This window comes from Peromyscus leucopus, chromosome 18, assembly GCF_004664715.2.
Source record: "Peromyscus leucopus breed LL Stock chromosome 18, UCI_PerLeu_2.1, whole genome shotgun sequence".
In the NCBI taxonomy this organism is placed as follows: Eukaryota; Metazoa; Chordata; class Mammalia; order Rodentia; family Cricetidae; genus Peromyscus; species Peromyscus leucopus.
In genome coordinates this window covers 39269501-39289185 of record NC_051078.1, presented here as the reverse complement: position 1 = coordinate 39289185, position 19685 = coordinate 39269501, and the positions used below count along the sequence as shown (strand labels likewise).

Here is a 19685-nt window from a genome sequence, read left to right as displayed (position 1 = left end):
GAATCTTTTTTGAAAGGGAATGAAGTAATCAATAACAAACTGACAAAAAGGTGAAATCATTTGGATGACAGTCGTTACATCTGCTTAAAGAACACAAGACTGTCCAGCTGATGCACAGGGCTCTCTCCTCTCCTGCTGTGTGGCAGGACCTGCAGCAGATTCTGGATACAGAGTGCTGCAGAAGACACGGTGCACAGAGCAGAGTCATCTGGTATACCCGCGACATAGGCTTCATCCATAGTCTTATCCACAGAGAATGAGCTGGGGATTGCCAGTAATGGAGAGTCTATTCTGTTGCTGTGTAGTCCCATTTGTTAGCTTATTTGACCAATGTGTGTTTATTTTATAAGAAAAATAATACTTTTAATTCATAAAAGTTATTTTGGTTATTGACCCAAATTTCCTCTTCTTGTCTTATAAACATTAGTCTTTTTTTTTTTCTTTCTGTTTTTTGCTTTTTAAGAGCTTTTAAGAGCTTTGCCTTTCCCTCCACTTTGTGAGATTGCAGTGACAGAGAGAGCCTTTCAGCTAGGTTGAGAAAAGCATTGTGTAGCTGTGCGGCTTCTCTGGATAGAACACTGTGGCTCCTTTCATCATTTTTTTCTCTGACATGGGTTTTAAAGCAAATACCCTCTTGATTGCTTCCTCTGGATCCTTTCTACTTTGTCACCCTTTGTTGTTAAAAATAAATTACTCCCAATTTCCTGCTCTCAATAGAGCAGAGTGAACATAATTGACTCTTTGATGTGTGAGGGTCTGGTGTGGTCTGAAAGCAATTACCCTGACCTTGAATTCCACTTACTGTAAATATCATTATAGAGAAAGTAGGAGCTCACACTAAATCTGTATCAACCCTGGAATATATCTTGGAAGATTTTCTGAAAATGAGTTTATTTTCTTGTTATTTGTTTCTCAGCTGTGAAGTGTACTTTATAAGGTAACAAATAGAAGAAATAAAATGAGGTTCATTCTGAAATTCATTGTGCAGATAATTTGCCTTCTCAAGTAGACTATGAACTTCCTGAGAGCAAGAACTATGTCTTGCCAATTAAGGGAAAAAAAATAAAAAAACAAACTAATGCTATTGCTTAATATAGTCTCCCCCCCCACACCGCCCCCGACACACGCACACACTACACACACAGAGAAGCTCCAATAATTATTGGTAACCTGTTAATTCATTATTCATAAGAAATTAAGATATTATACAATTAATTGAACTGTGGAATTTAGAATATATTGAAGACATAGTAACATAAAATCTGGATCTAAATTATATCCTAACCTTAATAAGTGTTAGCCATAGTGCATTCATTATATAGTCAACAGTATTTACAATGAAAAATATTAATATGTTGGATGGGATACTTATAATTCTGAGAGGAAACTCAAATAGCAATGACTTAAACTATAAGGATGCTAATATGTATGTACAAAGCCTGAAGAAATTGGTTCTAGGTCTATTTAAGCAACCCAATGATGTCACAAGGGTACCAAGCACTTTCAGCTGAATGTTGCAACTTCTGGGTTTTTATCATTTTGTTCTTGAGTTTGAATTATAGTGAAAAATACAGTCTTCCTCTCCCCCAGAGAAGATCCTAGGGGTAGTAGCCTCCTCACAATCTTCTCCGGGGAAAACCATCCCTTCAGAAGCCTTCCAGAGAATTCTGCTTATGTTTAATTGGCATAAGGTGACTTACATGGCTCTCTCTAGGTAGCAGGCAAAGAGGAGGGTCTGGGAAATGGTTGTTGATTAAAGCTGTTTACTCTGTGGCTAGGAAGTAGATAAATGTAACAGAGGAAAATCAAGACTGTTAGTGACTAATGGAAACCCAGGTTAACCAAATGGTAGGAACTCTTTAAACACTATCAGTGATAACACATGGTTATAGGACCTTTTCAATAGGCAGAGCATCAGTTCTTAGCCAATTTGATAACAACTGATGGACCCAACTCCCTTTTCTGATTTTTATAAATCAGACAAGGCTGTATTTTTATTAAAAAAGCTTTTTATTACCTCTCCTTTTCAGGAGTCTTATCCAAAGAAGAGGAATTACACCATGGAAATCGTACCATCTGCCTCTCTGGACACATTTCCTTCAGAAAATGAGAACTTTCTTTGTGATCTCATGGACACAGCTGTTACAAAGAAACCGTGCTCCCTAGAAATCGCAAGGGCACCTTCTCCGAGAACTGGTAATATTTCCTACTCACAATTGGCCGATTCCATTCACATACTCACATAAGTGAAGATACACCATTAATATTATTATTTTATACTATGTTATCAACATGAATGTGCCCCAGGATAGTCCCAGTGACCAGTTTTGCATTTCAAGTGAGCACAGGTAAGCCGTGGGTTTTGACGTGAAATCTCCTAAAGATTAAGGGCTCTTCATGGAGATGGCCCTGCCTTGATGAAGCCACTTAGATGCCTTTTCATCATTAGGAACCTTGGTGGAATGTAATGCTTTGGGTCCGTGGTAGCAGGAGTCTCTATAGAGACCTTTTGGCATCCTACTTGTTTCTAACTTGTCAAATTGCATTTAGTTAGTAAATTTACCTCATGTTTGTATAACTTGCTCTAGTTAAAAGGTTGGAAGTGTGTTCTGGTGGCTAGGGTTATTGAAGATGAAACACCCAGAGCAAGAACAGAGTGAATGGGTAGATGCTGGCAATGCGATAGTCTAGGTTACATTATTATTATTTTTTGAGTTCAGTTATTATTATTATTATTTTCAAGACAGGGTTTCTCTGTGTAGCTTTGCGCCTTTTCTGGAACTCACTCTGTGGCCCAGGCTGGCCTCGAACTCACAGAGATCCGCCTGCCTCTGCCTCCCGAGTGCTGGGATTAAAGGCGTGCGCCACCACTGCCTGGCTGAGTGATGTTATTAATATGGAGAAATGCTATTACATTTCCAAATGGGTTTATTTCTGCCTAAGATGGCAAATTGGACTAGGGCTAGTTCAGTGGTCAAGTGCTTGTCTAGTACACCCAAGGCTCTTGGTTCAGACCCCAGCACTTGGTGTGTGTTGGGGGTAGTGAAAGGAGGAGTTAGAGAGGGTTTGAGGTAGAACCCAGAAAATCCATTATAGATAATAGGCTAGAAAAGTTCACAGAGATGAACAAATAGACTATGAACAGTGATGAGGTAGGGGTGCTGTGTGAACGATAACCAAGCAGAAGGAAGATATTTTTGGGATAAGGTGAAAATATGGTAATAAAAGTAGTTAAAAAGTATGAAGTACTTACTATGTGTTCTAAGTGCTTTATGTGTGTTACCTCACATAGCTCTTAGGATGCTGTGAGATATGAACATTGTCCATCACGTTAAAGACGAGGAAGTGGAGGCCCTGACACATTAGGTAGCATCACAGGAGTGTGTTAATGGGGATGGAGCTGGGGTTTGAGCTTGAATGATGTAACCTGTGTTCCTCATTGTGTGCTATAGTGTTGCATTATGTCGGGGGTTGAGGTGAAGTAGGAATTGTGAACAGAGAGCAGACGTGTTAAGAAATGTCAGATAGTCCTCATGTGACACTGACAATCGGAAAAGATATAAGGCTAGCAGTAGACCAGATGAGAACAGGCTGTGCATGAAGATGGACTAATGAGTGATTCCCGTACCATCATAGAGACTAAAACCAGTGCTCATAGCATATAGAGAGGTGGTGAGGACCAGAACTTTCCAATAAGCTGAAGCTACTGTTGTGCAGTGGTGCTTGGAGAAAGGAATTCAGATAAAGAAAGATCCCCATGACTGCCAAGTGTGAGGATTCTACTGTGAACGTTGTCCTCCATAGACTCAGATTCCAAGGACTGCACCTTTGTAGTAATACAAATAATGCTGCCTCACACCCTCCATCCCAAAGACTTCAAAGTCTTGATTTGTTGTGAGCAAAACAAGGGGGAAGATTCCTGAGGAATTCATACTGTAAGCTCGCCCCATACAGATTAGCACCCCAAATTCATCTCACACAGAACTTCGGAAAACTGAATTTAGGTTAAAGCAATACCCTCAGGGACCCAGTCAGAAACAACTATGACCCTTAGGAAGGAGAGCAGAATACCTCCAACAAGAACCAGCAGAACTAAGGGAAAATATATACACCTGAGATACTTCCCATATGGTAACTGTCAGATGGAGAGTATAGAATGACTACACAAAGATAAAGGAGAGGTAATGCTGAAGTAATTTCAGGCCAAGAGAAGCTTTGGGGGAAAAAAACCCCACCACAGTATATTAGATATGAAAAAGTAAACTTCTCGAACTGGAAAAAGACAGTACACACAACATATGATGGATGGATGTTGTTATAAGACATTAAATTCACCTGAAGAAAGTTTTAGTGAATGGGAAATAGGATAAGAAGAAAAATCTCAGAACACTGTATAGAAAGAAAAAGGACAGAACAGAAGCATGTACGGCATGGGGTATACGTTCCAAGAATTTCTTACGTGTCTGATCAAAGTTCTAGAGTTCTGAAAGTAATATATTTTGAGAAAAGGATGTCCCAAATAACCCTGCCCTGGTACATGTGAGGAGGTTGATAAGTGAATGGTAAAATTTGTTAGATTGTATAGTATATGAAGATATAATATTTCATAGAGTCCTTTGGAAGCAATATGAAAGCATGCGGGAAGCATAAGGTACAATTTATGAAGAGAGAATGCCTGTGTTGTGTGTCTATTGCTATTTAAAAGCTACTAAGCTTGAACTGATAACAGTAATTGATTTTGCTCCTGAATCTGTGAGCCTAACTGGGTTCATTTTTTCAAGGATCACCTTTCGACCGCCTTGTGTCAACCAAGACTGCTCACTTAGGGAACTTGGAGAACCGCCTTTTTCTTTCTTTCCTTTTTCCTGTGGTAGGAATTGAACCCAGGGCACTGTGCATGCTAAGTGCTGTGGATCTATGCTCCATCTCCAGCCCATGGAGAACCACTAATGCCAAGGCTGCTTTGAAGATGGAGCCTAGTTGGATACCTGACAAGTGTATATAAACTGGGAGGTTAGCTTTGGTGTGGGCATCATTTACCCTCTGCTGTAGATGCCATGTTTTTCCTCGTGACGTACGGGCTGGATTCTGAAGGTCTCTCCACCACCAGTGGAAAGTCCAGTGCTTCTACTTTATTACCTTTTGCACTCTGCAAATCTGGGATGTCAGTGTGACCAGGCTTCTGGTGAGAGTGCTCAACCTGGCTTGTGGAAAGCTGACATTTCACTGTGTGCTTTTGCTGTTCTTTGTGTGTCTGCTGAGTGAGTGACTCTTGTATTTTTGCCCCTGGTAAGTAACCATACTTCAGGAAAAGACATCAGAGAAATCAGGACCATCTTCCCAGCTTCCAGTCATAGGTTCTGTCTTTGAATATCTCCTTAGGTCCCTCAGCTTCTCCCCTTGAACTTTTAGGCTTTCATAGTTCCTTGTTTTAAGTTTTCCCAGCTTCTGCCTACTGAGAAGTCACAGTGTCAAAGCCACAAGTTGTAGAATACTGTGTTTTCAACTGTCCAAGTCTCTTCTGGTTATTGAATACCACGTACTGCACCAACCTAGTTAAAACACAACATACACTCATTGATTTTCCTTATAAATCTGCAGTTCTGGGATGGCTCTGCAGGAGTTTCTTGCTTGCTGTTCCCAGTCATTAGCTAGGGCATCTTGACTAAACAACTGTAGCAGAATCTGTGTACAGGTTCCATTCTAAGGCCAGGTGAAGGGCTCTAACAGACTAGAGCTGGGCCAACATGGTGCCAACAGGTTTTGCCTTTTACCCCCCTCCCTCACTTGCTGAAAACTGTTAGATTACATTCCCAAAGCACCCCCTCCCCGTTCCATGCCTGCTTGCCCTTCCAGAGTAATTAATCTTTGTGCTGAGAACTTGGTGTCTGGTTGTCTCTTACACTGACTCCAAGATGGGCCAGCTCCCTCACATCAGGTGTGCTGGCTCAAACTTAAAATCCTAATGTTTAGGGGCAGGGGGGTTACTGTGAATGTGTGGCCATCTTTGGCAACATTGTGAGCTTCACATCAGTCAGGGATAATTTCAAATAAATAAAAAGAACTAAAATCCTATCTTCCATATCTACCGTGATCTACTTGGATTGCTCATGGTATATATTAATATGTTTCCAAGAATAAACCCCAAGGAAATTCAGCAGAAGCTGCACTCCCTTTTATGGCTTAGCTTTGACTGGCAAGGCATCACTTCTCCTGTGGTCAAGAGCCTGCCAGCATTTAAGTGGAGGGAGTTTTCTTTCTCTGACCCTTAACAAAGGAGTGCTAACTGAGTAACAGCAGAAGTCATTCATCCAGCTGCTTTTGGAAAACAGATTCCTCCAACTGTCTGAGTTGCTGTTGTTTTGTTCTTTTTTCTTCTAAATGGAGCTAGATTTAATTTGCACGGATCTATGATTCCCCCTATTGTCTTTGATACTTGGGCTTAGCATAGAAACAGCTTGACCAATTGAGTCAGCTGAATTAATAAGATTCATGCTCTGCACTTTGGGCTGTGTTTATGAATTCTACCAGTGAGGGGTCTAGAATTAAAATGGAAATTATGTGCTTTTTTAAAAAATCATAGCAATAAAAATGAATACAGATTCCTATCAGGGACTCCCAAAGAATTGCTCTCTATAAACACCATATATGGCTGGTGAGACAGCATCAGCATAGCTGTGTTTTTATTGGCTAGAGTAGGAAACAGTTTACATCCCTCACTCTACCGCCGCCACATTCTATTCATTCAGCTAACCTGTATCTCTAGGTTTCATGGATCATCTTGTTCCCAAGTCTCTCCCTGCTGTGAGCACTTTATGATGTACATTTAGCTTTGTGCCTTTCCTCTGTGACCAGCTTAGTGAGCTGATGAACTTGGGGGAGCTGCTGACCTCTCTTGGAGTTCTTGCTGTGTTCCTTCTCTGGCAGCAAAGAGAGGACTTGCAGGTATGGAGACCAAACTGACTGACTGGGGAGGAGACTACCCACTCACCCATCCAGTGAACATGCGCAGAGTACCTCTGGTGTTCCAGTTCCAGGCATTGTGTTAGTGGTGCCAAAGAAACAGAGTTGAGGTGCAAGTCCTAAAAATTAGAAAACTTGAAGGTTAGTAAGTGCAAGAAGCAAAGCCACATATTCCTGGGTTGTTGGAGGAGAGTGAGTGATAATTTTCTCCCAACAAATGTTGCCTGATCTCGGCCTCAACTAAGGAAGGGTTAGATGGACGTATGAGAGGAGGTGTATGGCATTGTAGCCAAGGGACAATATGTAGAAATCCATGGGCATGGCTGAACAAAATTCACTCATGGACTAACCTCTTAGAGCATAGAATGCTTCTGAGGTAGAATGGATAATAAGAAAGAAAGGAGACCATGCCAACATTAGGTATTTGTTTTAGAATGGCCATTATGAAACAGAATGGGTTTGGATTGTCCAGAGTGAGGTTGGAAGCAGGAAAAATATTTAGCTCATCAATGTGTATCCTGGATAGACCTTGAATGGCAACTCAACACAACTTAGTCATCTGAGAGGAGAACCTTCCACTGAAGAATTGCCTAGCGCAGATTGGCCTGCAAACATGTGCATGGGGGATTATCTTGATTATTAGTTGATGCAGGTGGGCCCAGCCCGAAGCATCATTAGGCCCAAGTCCTAAGCCTAGGACCACCTAGGCTGTATAATAAGGGTAGTTAAACAGGAACCAGAGAGTAAGCCAGCAAGCATCATTCATCACTGGATCCTCCCTTGACTTCCTGCCCTGACTTCCCTCAGTGATGGATTATGACCTGGAAGTGTATGGTAAAACAAACTGCCCTTACTCCCCAAGTTGCTCTCGGTTATGGTGTTTGTTTCAGCGATGGAAGGGCAATTTAAAGAGATAGAAATCTCAGCAGGAAATGACCGTGGCCAGCCAAAGGTAATGCTGATGAAGAGGGAGCAGGGGGGAAGATGCTAAGAGGTGTGTGGGCGTAAAGATCATTCCTTCTCTCTTCAGAGACTCTGACCTTTTGGAAATAAGTAGCCAGGGCGTTAGAGAACCGTATCTCCAGGAGTGTGTGCTGTGGCTTGGGTTGATTCTGTTGGATACCATGGTGTAAGTTTAAACAAAATGGGGTTAGTGCACTGCACTGGAGGCTCTCCCTGTGGGAGGGAGGAGGAGGAAGAGGCAAGAGAGTCATGGAAAGGATGGTTAGATCTTTAAAGGAACATCCAGAGATTGACTTGCTCATCCTCCACACAGAAGGGGCTTTAAAAGTTCACACCCTAATCCCTAGTACCTTAGGTGTGATTTTGTTTGCAGAGTATAGAGATGCCATCTTCATAGAAGTAATAAAGTAATGAAGTAGGCCTCACCAGGCATGTCCAACCTATGGCCCCATGCGGTAGAAGACATGAACATGAGTGTAAACAGGACAAAATTGTAAATTTACACAAAACATTAGGAGCTGTGCTGCTTGGCTTTTGGCAGAGGAGTAACTGGGTTGTGTGTTTTCCTAGCATCAATTTTGTAGATGAGAACAATGTGCTATCACAGGGTTAAAAGATTGGGCATGCCTCTGGGACATCCAATGTGTCTTGTGATTTCATAGAAAAGCAAAGCAATTCGAGATAACACCAGAAGATCGCCATCTATGAGCATTGTAGAATATTATTTTGAGGTGTGTTACTTTTGTTTATGTTGCATTTGTTTAACTCTGTGAAGCTGTGTTACTGTGCCTGTCTAAAACACCTGATGATCTAATAAAGAACTGAACGGCCAATAGTGAGGCAGAAGAGAGAAATAGGCTGTCAGGCAGAAAGGAGAAATAGAGGGAGAAATCTGGGAGAAAAGAGAAGTACCCAGAGAAGGAGGAGGACTCCAGGGCCCCAGCCACCCAGCTACACAGCAAGCCATGGAGTAAGAATAAGATTTACAGAAGTAAGAGAACAGGAAAAGCCCAGTGGCAAAAGGTAGAAGGGATAATCTGAGGAAAGCTGGCAAGAAACAAGCCAGGAATTCATAATTAAGAATAAGTCTCTGTATGTGATTTATTTGGAAGCTTGGTGGCGGGTACCCTAAAAGGACTAAAGGAACCCAAAGGTAAGAAAACCAACAATAATATACAGACCAAGCAAAGAGATCTGAGTAGAGCTTTCTCATGGACCTCACAGGATCTGTCCTGACGATGCCTCATTCTGAGACCCCTAGCCAATGGAAATAAAGAAAAGTAATTTTTATTGTGTAAGCCTTGCATTTGTTTGTTTGTTTGTTTTGGTTTTATGAGACAGTGTTTCTCTGTGTATTTTTGGTGCCTGTCCTGGAACTCACTCTGTAGACCAGGCTGGCCTCGAACTCAAAGAGATCTGCCTGGCTCTGAGTGCTTAAATCTCCTGAGTGGTGGGATTTAAGGCGTGTGCCACAGCCGCACAACACATTTTTGCTATATTAAATGACCCCATGAATCTAAATCCAAGATTTATAACTGAACACATATGTTTAATGCATTAGCATGTATGGATCTTTCTGCACAGGCCAAATCCTGCCTAGCCTGCTTAGCTGAGAGGATAAGAAATTTCTTCCTTGTAACTGGCAATGCCATTCATAGATAAAATATATCTCTTCTGAAAAATAACAGTTAAGTATGCATGTTAGTCCCCTTTCTGTATTTATTAAGCAGGTAAGCAAAACTTTTTACCATAGCTACTAGTTTAATTTTAGTAAGAAAGTGCATTAATAGGTTATCCATGTTCGACCAGATTTTATGATTGAACCAATACAATGAGTTTTTCTTTAAAGAAGACTTTACTGGCGCCTCAATGACTATGGATTTCTCATGGAGTAAGAATGATAATAGTGGATTCCTAAAGTAAGGATTGCTGAGACTCCCATTGTGCTGCCACTGTTAAATTATCTGTTTCCTCTCAAGCAGAGGACTGTATACTCTGATGGTGGTGACTCAGCCATGTGAATGAACAACAGCAACCAAAAGGAATTAATGAATGAGGTGTCTTTACAAGAAAATGGCTGTAATGGCCGTAAAAAGCCTTTATGAAATAGTCAGATGCCATCAAAGAAGATGTCTTATTGTCTGCCTTTCATTTAATTTTATCCTTCACAGGGGAATTTTTCCATTTTGTGGTAACTAAGCAACCTGTTATTTTGAATCACTTAGTACAGGCTTTGCGCAGTATGGGTGCTCAATAAATCCATTTTGATTAATGAGCAATTTATAACAACACTAGCAAAGACTGTTTCTAATCCTGTTGAGAGAGAATGGATGATCTCTGCTAAAAAGGGCATGTTCAATAGTGACCCGCCAGGATAGTGGGGGTCTTGGTTGCCTCTGTTCAATTTGCTAATGTGCTTACTGGACCCTGGTCTGCCTGAAATGGAAGTGTCACCTGTACGTAATCCCCCACACCCCATTATACCTTTCCTGATAGCTGTATTGGCAGGACTGAGGGTGAGGGTTTCTGTAATATATGTGTAACCATGTAAATATATATTTATAGATATTAAATACTCATAAATATATAAAACTACACATATAATGCAAATAGTATATTAAATATTTATAAATTTATAATATATGAACACATTTGTGTATATGATATATACATAAACACATATATTTTATATTTATATTATATTATATATAAATATTTAATATATAATATATGTAGAACATATATTTAATATATATAAAATATATATTATATGGTTACAAATGTATTTATATATAAAATAAATATATTTATATGGTTACAAATATATTATATATTATATATATATGTTTGAGATAGTGAAGTTTCTTTCTAATGCCACATTTTTGAAATTAAAAGAATCCCAACTGGGCCAGGACAGACGTTTATCTCTGCTAAGGAAGTGAGCAATGTCAACATGATTTCTGCGGGTATGTTTAACTCATTTAAAAGAACAAACTATTTTCTAAGGCCCCGGGAAGCATTCTTTTACATACAAATATTGGTTTTTTTCTGATAAGAACCATTTTTATCAGACAGCAATTATTTATCTGGCATTTGCTCGGTGCTCAGTGATTTTTGTAGCCATTTATTAAGCCAGATATCTACATGGTAAATTGGTAACACCGTGCCAACTTGGTAACACAGAGGGAGACAGAAAGAAAACCGAGGTTCCCACGTGCCTGGTGAAATCCTGGTCCGTTAGCCACCTCCTTTATCCATGTGGGCATTTTGACAAGGCAGATGTTTCTCTTTGCTCCCGTTGACGGAAGCTTGCTATATTTTGAAACCAATGTCGTAAACAGAAAGAAAATCACGGCAAATGAGTTTCACCTGTACTTTAAATGGATTAACATATATCGTAGAATTAAGGCTTCTAAAAATACAGTGCACTCTTGCTAAGATGAAGGTGTAGACTTTTATGGTGAGCATGCCTTCTGGGACCAAGGTTCCCTATAATGTCAGACGGTGTATAGTAATGAGAGAGCTATTACTTAATTCACTAACTCATGCCCATGAAATTCAAGCAGGCCCCCACTGCTTCTCTGGTGTCTTCAGATTCCAGGTGCTTTCCTTTCTTGTCTCGGTAGCTGATTTCATATTTTAATTTAGAAAGAACATAGAAACCCTACAGCTGTAATCCCAGCACCTTTGAGATGGAGGCAGGAAGATCAAGACTTCCAGGTCAGCCTGGGCTATGGGAGACCATGTCTCTAACAAACGAAAAGACAAAGAGAATGTATAGAGACAGAGATGGAGAGAGAAGTGCACACACAGAGATACACACAGAGAGAACTCCCCCCAACTCTTTCCTCTTATGCATCCCTCTTGGTAATACAGGTGGGTTTTCTCTCCCTGTTAGCCATATCCTCTGTGCTCCAGTCTGCCCTTTTAGCAGCTTTACAGTTTCATTCATTCGTTCTTTTCCCCTCTAGTGTGCTTGTATATAAAGTAGTATTTGCAATATACCCACTTAAACACACACATACATGCATAATGTTCTGGGGTTCAAACCCAGGTCCTTCCTTCCTACAAGTCAGTCACACCATCCACCACTGAGATTCTTACCAGCCTTCCTCTTGTGTTTTTAACAGTCTTTTTCTACTGAACATGTGGATCAATGTCTAAATATGCTCTCTTTCCATTTGGAAAAAAAAGGGCAAAAACCAAAAACTATTGACAATGAAAACATCTCACTCACAAATAGGTATTCCTTGAACCTACTGGAAACCCAGCTACTCTTCCCTAATATTAGTCAGGGTTCTCTACAGCTACAGAATTTATGGGATGAATCTCTCTCTATATATATATCTGTATCTACATCTATATATGTATGTATATGTATATATAACATATGCGTGTATATATATGTATATATATATTATATATGGGAATTTATTGGAATGACTTACAGGCTGCAGTCCAACAATGCTTAGTTATAAACAGACAGTCCAAGAGTCTAGTAGCTTCTCAGTCCCCCAAGGCTGGGTGACTCAGCTGGCCTGCTGGATCCCAAAGAAGGAATGGATGGGCTGATAGAGGTGAGGGCAAGCAAGTGAAGAGCACCCTTTCTTCTTCTTCCATTGTCCTTCTATAGGCTTCCAACACAAGGTGTGGCCCACATTAAAGATGTGTCCTCCAGCCCCAAGATCCGGATCAAAAGCATGTGTGCCCTCCATATCTGGTCCACTCCAGATGTGGTCAAGTTGACCTCCAGGAATAGCCATCACACTATCTCTACCATGTACTCTTGGGTCTGTTTTCTTTCTCCTCTTCACTTCTCAGCTCACCACAGGCAGGTTTCCACTTCTTGTCCCTTGGCTGAAATGTACATTAACAAGAGTCTTAGCCAGGCGGTGGTGGCACACGCCTTTAATCCCAGCACTCGGGAGGCAGAGCCAGGTGGATCTCTGTGAGTTCCAGGCCAGCCTGGGCTACCAAGTGAGCTCCAGGAAAGGCGCAAAGCTACACAGAGAAACCCTGTCTCGAAAAACAAAACAAAACAAACAAACAAACAAAAAAGAGTCTTGATGCCACAAACCTAAGAGGACATTTCTTAGTCCCCACTTTTCTCAACCTCTCAGACATCTCTTCGTCCCTGCTTTTCTTAACCTCTCAGCCACGCAAGCTGGTGACCACTGCCTGGTGACAACTTTTCTTCCCTTTGCTGTCCAGGGCGAGTTTTCATCAACTCTCTTCTCTGTTTTGACAGCTGACCCTTTTGACCGGCTTTAGAATTTTGGAGTTTCTGGAGCTGCAGTTAAAGTCCCCCATGTTCTCTCTCCTGTTCTGTCTTTCTGTCTGTCTGTTTGTCTCTGTCTGTCTGTCTGTCTGTCTAACTCCCTCCCTCTCTCCCTCCTCCTCCATAGGTGATTTCATGTGCAGTGTGGCTTTTGTTGCAATCAATATGCTGAAGATTTGCAAATATTTATTTATAGTTATAACCACTTCTCTTAGTTTAAAGCCCACCTGTAGATCCATTTCCCCGTCCATCTATTATCCACTGAATATCTATCTATACCTACATCTCAAATGCACCCCAATTCATGCATCTATCCCAACCTAAACTTTCCAGTTTCTTCCCCACATCATGGTTCTGATTTCAGTAGGATTAATCATTTATCCAACAGCAAATGTTAATATTGCCACCTACCTCTCCATCAACTCTAATTCCTTATGGTTTTTTTGAAGAATCAGTGATAGGATAATTCTGGTCCTTACCATCTGTCTCTCAAACCTACTGACGTCTCCTTCTCCACCATGACCATTCATTCACTTTTATGGGTTATGTTAATAGCCCCAAATTGTCCTATTTGCCTTCTTGTCTTTATAACACAACCACAGATCTGATTGCATTACTCCTCCAGTTAAAACCCTTCCATGGCTTGCCACTGGTCTTAGAAAAATGGCCCAGATCCTTAATAAGGAGCTCTGACTGGTGTTTTATTGTTTATGTTAGTTTTGTCTTTCTGGTCACTCAGTATCTTTAACCTTTGATTCACCAGTTTCCAACTTATCATACCAGCCTTCTTAGTTACTCAGGTTTCCTAGAGTAGTTAGCTCATGTTCTTCCTCAGGAAACCCCTTTGGCCCTCACACATCCTGTGCCCCAGAAGAAATGCAAATGCCTCTGCTTTCAACTCTTCTAGTGCCTGCTAATATTTCTTTCCTTGATAAGCCTTATGATGAAAATTATATAGTTATTTTAGGGTTTCACTTGTTTGCCTTCTGTGATCCTAAATTTTGCTATACGTCAATGCAGCCACAGCTTCTACCCAAATCACTGCCTCAATTCATGGAAAGAAAACAATAGGTAATGTGTTAGGATAATTTATGCATACTAACTTGATTTTAAACTAGTTTGGATGATAATCCTCTCACTCCTATTCTACAGATAGGAAGGAGAGTCAGGCCATAGAGTGGTTTAGAACTCGCTGGCAAATAAGAGTGCTAGAATTTAAACACAGAGGGCTTGGCCATATTCTTAACCAAATTCACAATTATCCACTTAATGAAGCCTGCCGTCTTGAGGGTTTTGTCTGATTGCCTTTTTGATTTAGCTTCACAAGATAAGTCTTGAGTTTTTTTTTTTTCTTTTGAAAAGGAAATAGGAAGCTTTGGGAAGCTGTTTACTATTTGTCAGAAAACCTGTGTGTGATGTAGACATCACAGAACATTCTAATCATTCCACAGTAAGTGGATGAATTAGAGGCAACCCAAAAGACAAAATGAGTGATGGTAAAGTAATAATGATACATCGAAAGGCAAGGGTGACTTAAGTCATGGAGATATGTTTGTTGTTGTCTTGTTTTGTCTTGAGACATGGTCTCCTGTATGCCAGACTTGCCTGAATCTTCTTGTGTAGCTCAGAATGCTCTTGAGCTCCAGCTCCTCCTGCCTGTGCCTCCTGAGTGCTGGGCTTATAGGGCATACACCTGATTTGTGTGGAACTGGGGAAGAGAACCCAGGACTTCATGAATGCTAGACAACATTACCAACTGAGCTTCTCCCCAACCCCAACACAATGCTTTTGAGTAGTAATTTTGTAGATTTTTCACTATGGCACATAGGTACCCTTCTGTAAATACCTGTTGAGTGAATCAATGCAAATTTACATTTAATACTATTTAGCGGTAATATTACATGCAAGTTTATGGGTGAAACCAGGAAGACATTACATTGCAGTACTGTCTTTATTGGTAAGATTACTTGTGTTGCTAATTTGTTTGCATACTTTTTGTATTCTCCAAAATTTCCACAGCTAATGCAAATTATTTTTATAATTGGAGAATGATTAACTTATTCATCTACAAGGTTAAAATATATTTTTCCAGAACAGTTGGATTCTATTTAATTAATATTAAATATGTACATTATTTCCTTTTATGAAGAAAGAAAAATATACTTAGAATCTATTAAAGATACAAATTTTAACTATTTTTGCTTATATTTCAGAATATTTAAATTTTATACATAAACACAAAAAATATGCATGATAATTTGGTACCACATGATGGTTCAATATGCATATCTAACATGTAATTAAAGATATCTGTCTCCTAAAACATTTATCACCTTTCTATTGCAGAAGTATTCAAAATCATTCTTCTAGCTTCTTAAGATAGAATACATAGTTGTTCTGTAGGTGTGTTATGAGAGTATCCTAATTTTGATGATCTTGTTTTGTATACTAGTTGAAACCTTGATAAAAGTTATTTTCAGAGTTCAGAGTGTTAACTATTATATGATAGAACCATGCTCCTTAAAGAGGCAATATCCTTGTAGCTCATGGGAATTCACAGTTGCATAATTTCAGCCCATTCTAATGATTAAGCTGCTACTTCATGGAATTACTCTTATTAATTTTCTCCTGCCTAATAGCTGCTGCATGCAGCATTAAACTGGAAAGAGGATTCTGAAAACATAATCTTCCAGAAGTCTTTCATAATGCTTGTAGACCTATATTTAACACCTTTATTCCCACCGCTACATTGTCTAGACATGCCAGCCATGTCTATTGCAAGCCCACTAATTCACTTCACATTCTTTTATATAGATGCTCTATCAGTCATATCGTATTATGCTAAGATTGTTCTCTCTTTATGTACTCCTACACTCCAATTAAGAAACATTAACCAAATTAACTGACACACAGCTGTAGTCATACTATACATTTAAATGGGAACAATTTTATATCAATTCTTATTGTATTCAAGATTCTATCCAGTGAATTGCATTTTATAGTCTCATTAGAATACACAAAATGGAGAAATACAAACCAGATTGTTCTGTTAGTATCTCTGAGGCAATTTTTAAAATATGGAAAAGATAAAAATATAGTTTAGTTGATATGAATTTTGTCCTTTAATAGTTTAAAAAATGGAAAATTAAAAATATTTAATTATTTAACCTCAGTCAAGAATGCAACATATTTACAAACTTATCCACTCATCACATTTGTCATTGTATATAATATTGCAATTGAGCGAAATAATGAATACTTTGCTGAAAGGGATGAGAATTCAAAAGCAACTTGGCATATCTACTTCACAGCTCTTCCTGGTGTTTCTTCTTGCTGTTTGGAATGATCCCTTTCCATACAGCCATCCACTCATTCATCTAATCCGTAAGTATCTGTTAAAGATTCTGAGCCTCCAGGCTCTGTAGCTGTGTAAGACTCACACAAAAAAGCTGGACGTGGTGGCCCATACCTTTAATCCCAACACTCGGAGACAGAGGAAGGTGGATCTCTCCAGTTTAGTCTATAGAGTGAGTTCCAGGACAGTCAGGGCTACACAGAGAAACCCTGTCTTAAAAAACAACATAACAAAGCAAAACAAAAAGACTCACACAAAAAGAAAGCAAATAAAATAATAGAAATTTTAACTAGAATATAGTGCATAAAATAATAGACACAATAGGCATTCAGGCAGACCATTACTGTATAGCCAGCTGTATTTATTACTGCCTAACTTGGCCACACCTATTCTTTGTGAACAGCTTATACTTCCATTTATATAGAGAACATGAGGGAAAACTGCACACCATTTAATCACATGGTTTTCTATGCTTTTAATTTTCATAGAAGCATCTAACTGATAGATTATTGTTTTCAGTGTCTCTTACCTGTGCATAAAGGAAATGAAAGAGAATGCTAAAAGCTAAGCCATGAAGAGAACTGTGAACTAGGTGAGCTGTTCATTCCCTTTGAAGATTAACTGATTCAATCACAGGCATCTATGGGGATCTTGGGTCATCATTCCAACTGAAGTGCTTTGACAAACTGTGGAAGAGAACATTGTGTCTAAACCCTGAGACACAGTGATACAGAAGTTTTTCCAAACCTATAAATTCATGTACTTTTTACTTATTATTTTCCTTAGGAAATCCTGTTGGATTTGTGTTGTTATTTAAAAATTTTAACATCGCTGCTAATTAATGCTTATTTTCCTCCAAGTAGCTTTTATGAATGTTTACAGTCTCATTATAAAACTGAATAAATTATCTTAATATTTTTGCCTAAGACATACAAAGTAAAAAGGGGAAAAAAACACTTTCTTTATATCCTACTTATCAGAGCAACTAACATTCTACTCTATTTCTTTGTCTTCTGTTTTTTTTTCTGCGCATAGTTTTACATACATTTGCATTGTCTTCATTTTTAAAGTAAACATGATTCTTATTACCAAATTATAACATGCATTCTCAGCTCAGCAAGATCTGTAAAGGTTCTGGTAGTGGATCCCTCATCCCTGTTTAACTCTCACCAATGCATCAGTCCAAAAGTGAAGGGTAAATGCAAAATTACCAAGTCCAGCTTTTTGAAAAGCAAGATGGTTTGCATGCTTGACTGGAGCAGGACTACAAGCTAAGTGGGACCTGGATGGCAGTTCAGCTGGTAGCTTGGCTAAGAACTGGGGACAGCCTTGGACAGAACGCACACTCATGGGCAATGGAGGCTAAAAGATCTTCATTTGGGGTAGGGCCCACTACAGAAAGTGAGCCCAGGCCATATTAGATTTCTGGGCCATAGGAACAAAGAGAATGGTTCATGCCCATAGAGTGAACGAGTTTTAAAACAAGCTAGAGAAACTAAGATACAAAGTAATGTCTCATTTCTGTTAAAATGAATTTCTATAAAACATTTAAAGGAAAACAACTGAAAATAAGGAACATAATTTGTATTTTTAAGCCAGTGGAGGAAAATAAAAGAATAAGGGAATATTTATTAATTGAGATATGCCTAACAGTAGGAAAAATTAGAAAATTGACAAAAAAAATCACAAAAGAAATAATAATTGATGAGAGAGAAGATCATGTGGAATGTAATTTTTAAAACTCTTGCTTTTTGTTTTTTAAGGTGATCTAGCAAGACAAAGTAATAGAATATTTCTTAAGTGGAATAATAAAGCAAAATACTGGGGCCAGGGAGATGGATTGGCTGGGAAAATGTATGCTGTGCCCACATGGAAACCTGGGTTCACATCCTCAGTACCCATGTAAAAGTGGGATACAGCAGCATGTGCCTGTATCCCCACACTAAGTAGGCACAGATGGGGGAGTCTGTGAGGCTCCAAGGCCAATGAGAAACCTTGTCTCAAGAAATAAAATAGTGACTTCTGTCCTCCATATGCAAGCACATACAGGAGCACATGCACCTCCACTTGTACACACACACACACACACACACACACACACACACACACACACTAAACAAAGTCAACTTAAAGGCATTGAAGAGCAATATCACTAGTTACAATTTAATTGGAGGTTAGATATCATACGACAACACAATAAAATGATAAGCCTAAGAAAATGTAAACTAAGGAGTAAAAGCTATACAAATTTTACATTTAATAATTTTAAGAAAATTTTTTTATTCATTTTACATATCAATCAAGAATTTATGCTACCTAGGCTTGAAACATTAAAAGTCAAAACAGGTAGGACTTTGAAGAACACCAAAACTCACACTTCATGCAAGGTTATGTTATACTTTTTTCATAATATTGATGAATATTCATAAGATGCATGAAAACATTAGAACATAGGATATTGACTAATACAGTTAATAAGCTTTAATAAACATTATATAGATACATACGTGTGTGTGTGTGTGTGTGTGTGTGTGTGTGTGTGGTTTGGGGCTAACTATAAAACATATTGGATTCTTGCATAGAAAGCAATCCATTCTAGATAAGATCTGGTAGATTAAAATTTTGCTAGAAAATTATAAGATGAACAATAAGATATTTTACCTAAAGTAAAATTTATTTAATTAAACCACCAAACAATTACTCATAGAATATCAGGACACTCTTAAAAATGATGTCAAATATTAATTGAATCAAAAAATTAAGTTACAGGGTTTTTTTTTTTTGTTGTTGTTAATTGTATATGTCATATGAGACAATGCCCAATTAGTACTTTGGATATTTGTTATCTCAAAGAACTCCCTAATTTCTAAACTAATGTTGTCATTTAATAGTATAAATAAAATCATCATATACTTTAAAAAATTTACATCAATGAATTAAAACTTTCAACAAGATGTAGTAAAAATGATTTTCTTTCACAGCTCTTGCCATGTTCAATGTCTTCAATCTTTGGAATGAAACACCAATTCTTCCCTTATCCTTTCCACCACAGTATGTTTGCTGTATTTGCTTAATGAGTAAAGAAGTTAATAATGCAGGTGCATCTTTCTAATCTCATAATATACA

The 19685-nt window shown here is 38.8% G+C and overlaps 1 protein-coding gene across 7 annotated transcripts in view; it reads left to right on the top strand.

Moving 5' to 3' along the window:
• The window catches only part of Anks1b (ankyrin repeat and sterile alpha motif domain containing 1B), an 854565-nt gene that overhangs the window by 169052 nt on the left and 665828 nt on the right, over positions 1-19685 (top strand). For all 7 annotated transcript variants that reach the window (XM_037211910.1, XM_037211909.1, XM_037211906.1 and 4 more), the window contains exon 3: positions 2031-2196. In XM_037211910.1, coding sequence (XP_037067805.1) covers positions 2031-2196 — 166 coding nt within the window. The remainder of the gene's footprint in view (positions 1-2030; positions 2197-19685) is intronic.